The sequence below is a fragment of the Colobus angolensis genome, unplaced genomic scaffold (genome assembly GCF_000951035.1).
Source record: "Colobus angolensis palliatus isolate OR3802 unplaced genomic scaffold, Cang.pa_1.0 Scaffold128, whole genome shotgun sequence".
Lineage (NCBI taxonomy): Eukaryota > Metazoa > Chordata > Mammalia > Primates > Cercopithecidae > Colobus > Colobus angolensis.
In genome coordinates this window covers 2840834-2845532 of record NW_012114030.1, presented here as the reverse complement: position 1 = coordinate 2845532, position 4699 = coordinate 2840834, and the positions used below count along the sequence as shown (strand labels likewise).

General features: G+C 59.8%; 1 protein-coding gene across 1 annotated transcript in view; it reads right to left on the bottom strand.

Annotated features, from left to right (window-relative positions):
• FBRS (fibrosin) overlaps positions 1-4693 on the bottom strand; it is a 6460-nt gene extending 1767 nt beyond the window's left edge. Inside the window, exons 1-12 of the mRNA XM_011933656.1 lie at positions 4674-4693; positions 4268-4473; positions 4109-4153; positions 3794-3889; positions 3494-3562; positions 2656-2685; positions 2207-2278; positions 1760-1877; positions 1575-1655; positions 550-633; positions 210-417; positions 2-120 (exon numbers count right to left, since the gene is read on the bottom strand). Coding sequence (XP_011789046.1) covers positions 2-120; positions 210-417; positions 550-633; positions 1575-1655; positions 1760-1877; positions 2207-2278; positions 2656-2685; positions 3494-3562; positions 3794-3889; positions 4109-4153; positions 4268-4270 — 925 coding nt within the window. The 5' untranslated portion in view covers positions 4271-4473; positions 4674-4693. The remainder of the gene's footprint in view (position 1; positions 121-209; positions 418-549; positions 634-1574; positions 1656-1759; positions 1878-2206; positions 2279-2655; positions 2686-3493; positions 3563-3793; positions 3890-4108; positions 4154-4267; positions 4474-4673) is intronic.
• Positions 4694-4699: the final 6 nt, after the last annotated feature.

Genomic DNA, 4699 nt, shown 5'->3' with positions numbered 1-4699 from the left:
TCCTTCCGCTCTTCCTTTACCCGCACGGATTCCTTGGTTGGCCGAGGCCCCTCCTCGCCAGCCCGGGCCTTGGGAGTAGCAGGAGAAACTCGGAGCTGGGGCCGTGAGAACGGGAGTTCCCTGGAGGGCAGGCGTGGGGAGAGAATGAAGTTCTCCAGGGGCAGCAGAGGCTGAGAGTGGGGCAGGGGCAGGGTGGGCGGGAGGCACACCTGTCCTTCTCCTCCTTGGTAATGGAGGGCTCCCTCCGCTCCACAGGCCGCTCCTTGTCTGAGCCTGGCGTCCGGGCGGCCTCAGGGGGCCGGACCCAGGCAGGAAAGGCCAGAGGACTGCGGTGCAGGCGGCCCCATGGGTCCGGCGGGGAGGCGAAAGCTGGTGGGGCCCCTGGGCTTTCTTTCTGGGCAAAGACGGCGCCGGAGTCTGGGCAGAGGGTGAAGCAGAGAGTGACAGGGGCCAGGAGTGGGAGGCCCCATTCAGGCCTCCTCCCAGACCCCTGGCCTGAGCTGTCACCCCGCGGCCGCAGTCCCCCAACCCCACTGGACCCACACTCACTGAATGTGGGGCTGCCCAGGCCTCCAAAGGCCCCGTTGGAGAGGGCAGCCAAGGAGGCGAAGCTTGTGGGACGCCCAAAGGGATCTGTGGGAGGAAAGGGGGGTGGTCAGGGCACTGGGCAGCCGGTGCTGAGCAGGCACCAGGCCTGGCTGGGCAGAGGCAGGACCGGTGCCTGGAGTCCTCAGCTGCCTGCTTTCAGCAGCCGTGTGCTGAGCACTTCCTTGGGCCAAGAAGGTATTGAGCTTTGACAAGCACCCTGTTCGTTAACTTCACAAAAAGCCCAAGAGGTGGTTAGGATCATGCCCACTTGAAGATGATGAAACAGGCTCAGAGAGGTGAAATGACTTGCCAGGGGTCATCTAGCCAGGGAGCGGTACCAACCCAGGGCTTCCTTGACATGAAGTCACGCTCTTCTCCCCCACTCCCCAACACCAGCCGCCTGGACCCATCACAGCAGATCTCCGCTCTGCAGCAACCCACTCGCCTGAAGACCTTTTTGACTTCCCCCCAACCTGACATGCAGGGCCCTTCCCAACCTGACCCTAACTTCATGCATGCGTCACACAGCCAGACAGAACAACTAACCTATCCCGCCACTGGAATGTCACCATGTCCCCAGCCAGGAACACCCTTCTCCAAGCCACCAAGCTCAACTCCTCCTTGTCTACCCAAACCCAGGTGAAACCTCCCCAAGAAGCCTGCCAAGATCCTAGGAGTCAGTGGCCATGTTCTCCCCTGGGCTGGCACTGCCTCTCCACCTTCCCCTCCCAGGTGGTGTACTGCCTCTGCCACTGGCTACTGGGAGACAGGGCTCCAGCTGGCAGAGATTGAAGTCACCCTGCTCTTTCCTACTCATTTTACAGATGAGGAAATCAAGGCTCAGAGGGGGTAGAGTAACCTGCCGAAGGTCACTAAGCAAGTGGAACCAGGTCTATCCCGCATTCCAGCTGCCTGCTGGGTCTGATTTCCATCTCCTGGAAGTCAGGGACAAAGCCTAGGTTGCCCAACACGCCCTTGGCTCTTACCAATGTGGGTGCTGGGGCTCAGGAAGGGTCCGTGGGCCCCGGGAGCTGCCGTGAAAGGGTTGGCTGCAGCGTGGACGGCACCTGGGGCAGAGAGGTGGGAGATTCTGATGAGGCTGAGTGGGCACAAGCTGGGCCTTGGGCTACAGACGGGGAACCTCAGGCCCAAGGGGGCTGGCCAGACTCACCAGTCGCAGTGAAGAGGGAGGCCGGGTGGGAGAGCTCCTGCCCAGGGGGCAGGGCCCCATAGGGCCCCGGAAGGCAGGGCAGGAGGTCGTTCCGAAAGTCAAGCTTGTGGGAGTCACCCTGTGTGGGACACAGGGAGAGGGGCAGTACATGAGGAGCCGGTCTGGTCCCCCTCTTGCTCTCCCACGCGTGGTTCCCCTCCAAAGGCTGGCTGGCACCCAGATGGGGCTTGGATGCCTATCTTCTGCCTCTCTTGGAGCCTTCTCTGAGCAGCCCGCTAATGAGCCAGAGAATTAAGGTGCCAGCCATGGAACTGTTCAGCAGTGATGGGAGACAGAAGAAAATGTTTCTGGCCAAGATTCTACTGAGCTCTGTTGAGGGCCAGTGCCCAGAGCTCAGTCCTCCCCTGACTCTGAGACCCACTCTCCCCAGCCCTCCGGCCCCAGTACCTTCATTTTCTCCTGGTGTCTCAGGATCATGTAAGCCACACGCACATGCATGGCACACCACTTCCCTGGTTTCTGCCGCCCCAGAAGGATGACCAAAGGGAAAGGGAAGGAAAGAACGTTCACTCATCATCCACTCCAGGCCTAGCTCTGGGCCCAGCCTCGCCACAAAACATCCCTACTCATCATTCCTACAACCAAGGGATGACTAGGTTCATTTTACAGCCTAGGAAACTGAGGCTCAGAGAGATCAACTGCCTTGCCCAAGGTCCCATGGCTAGTTCCATCTGAGCCCAGGTCTGTGACTTGAAAGCCCTCACTCTCTGCTGTTCCACATCTGGCTGCCTCCATGTTTTGGGCTTCTCACTTATTCCCAAGCAAGACCCCCCTTAGCCAAACACCCTAACACCGGCCCCCAGCCTCATGCAGCCTGAGGTCCTCACACAACTCACCCTCAAAGGTTGCCGGAAATGGTCGGGGATCTGGGGATGGCAAAGGAGAGATAGGAGGCGACTCAGACCTGAGTCCTGGGCCAGGTGCCTCACATCTCCACAGCATTCACTCACCCCCCACATGCCTGAGACACTGGGACTCCCTCAAACCCTTCCTGCTCAGGCCCAAACTCCTTTCCCCATCTCTCCCACTCTAGGCATCTCTCCTCCAGCACAAGGTTTCTGAACCAAGCCCTAGGGAGGTGCCCTGCTGGGAGGCTGTGGGTGGTGAGGGGCAGGCAGGACAGGTTTCTCAGAGAAGCTATCCTATTACCAACTTTAGAGTATAGCGGTCTGTTTAAGATTTCTTTAGGAAAAATGCCTTTGAAGGAAGTTGGAAAACTTCTGGCCTAGTCTTTCCTGTAGGAAACTGGTCCTGTGCGTTTCACAATGCTCCTGCAGCTCTGGGGTCTACGCTGCTGCAAGTGCTAAGGGGAGGGAGGGAGGCTCTGGCTCTCCTCACTTCACCAAGGGGCAGCTTATCTTTTGTTTTCCGAACAGGGCTTCCTGGTATGATGTCATTTGGAAAAAAAGTGTTTTGTGACTTTATTAAAAAGTTTGAAAACCACTACAAAAACCACTGTACTAATCATCTTATTCCTGGAACAAGCTCATGAAACTTTCATTCCTCATGCCTGGGAAAGCCAGTTATTTACAGAAATTTCCTCTATTAGACACCTGGGAACACCCCTGATTGTGAATTCAAGGGAGGAATCAGTAGTTCACTCTCCTCAAGTCAGTTCTGTTCTCCCCGCAACACACCTTCCAGCTCCCCCAGGACCTGCCCTGGCCCCCTCACCTGTGTCCCCTTCTGGGAGAGCCCGCTCGGCACCGGCCCCAGTCGTGGTGGCAGCTCAGGGTTCGTGCTCTGGGAAAGGGGAGTGGAGGGATCAGAGAGGAGAGCTGGCACCGAGCACAAAGGGGTCTAGAACCAAGCTGGGACACGGGGCAGGGAGGGATCATGGCTTTGGAGAAACCTGGGTGCAGCAGGGCAGGAGGATGGGCACGGCTTTGGGGAATGGGAGGAGGGTGCTCGCACGCGGCGTGTCTGGGTATGTCAAGATGGGAGGCAGTGGTGGTGTCTGGATTGGGAGCTCACCTTGGGCTGGAAGGCCCCCTGCAGGGAGCCAAAGGAGACGGCCGGCGGGAGGCCCGGAGGCAGCCCGGGCACTGCGGGAGGGAAGGCCGTGTACGGCTGTGGAGAGAAGGGGACTAGTCCAGGTGGGGGTGGAGGCACAGCCCAAGTCCAGTCTGCCCGTCAGTCCACGGGCCTCCACCGTAAAGCCCCCCAGGGAGCTCTCCCAGGCTCAAGGCTCTTGCTTTTGTACTGAAGACTGGACCCCAGCAGTCAGGGTCACACGCATGGATGCATCCACGCCCACACCACACACCCCACACACACACGCACACTCACATTATGTCGGAAAAGGCCTTCCATCTTTCCTGGATATTTCTCAAACTAGGGGAGAGAAGGGAAGAGTAAGCTGCCAGCCAGGGACCCGGGCCTTCCCCTGGAAGCCATGCCCTCCCCTGAGGCCTCCGAGCCTCATCACCGGCCCAATGAGGAGCTCACCATGTGGGGGCCGTGGGGTGGCAGCAGGCCCGGGGGATAAGGGGTGAAGTGCTGGTGGGTGTGCTGGTGGGTGTGCTGGTGCTGGTGGTTGTGCTGGTGGAACTGGAAGGCCAGGGGCCGGGCCGAGCCCCCTGCCCCCACCACCTCAGGGCCACCCTGGGCATTCAGGTAGCGAGAGTTCAGGTCCTGGCCGATCAGGTCCTGCTCTGTGGGAGGGGACGGGAGAAGGCTTTAATGCTGTCGCCACATCAGCCTCCTTGGGCCCAGGTGACTGCCTTCCCTCTGGCCTCGAGCCACTCCCTCCTCAAGCCCTGCTGTCTGCTGAGGCCCAGGTGCCCCAAAGCCAACTGGGCCCGAGCCCGGGGCCATGGCCCCCCACCCCCCCCGGCCAGGACCCCAAACTCACCAGAAAGGGCGTTAGCGGCTGAGGCC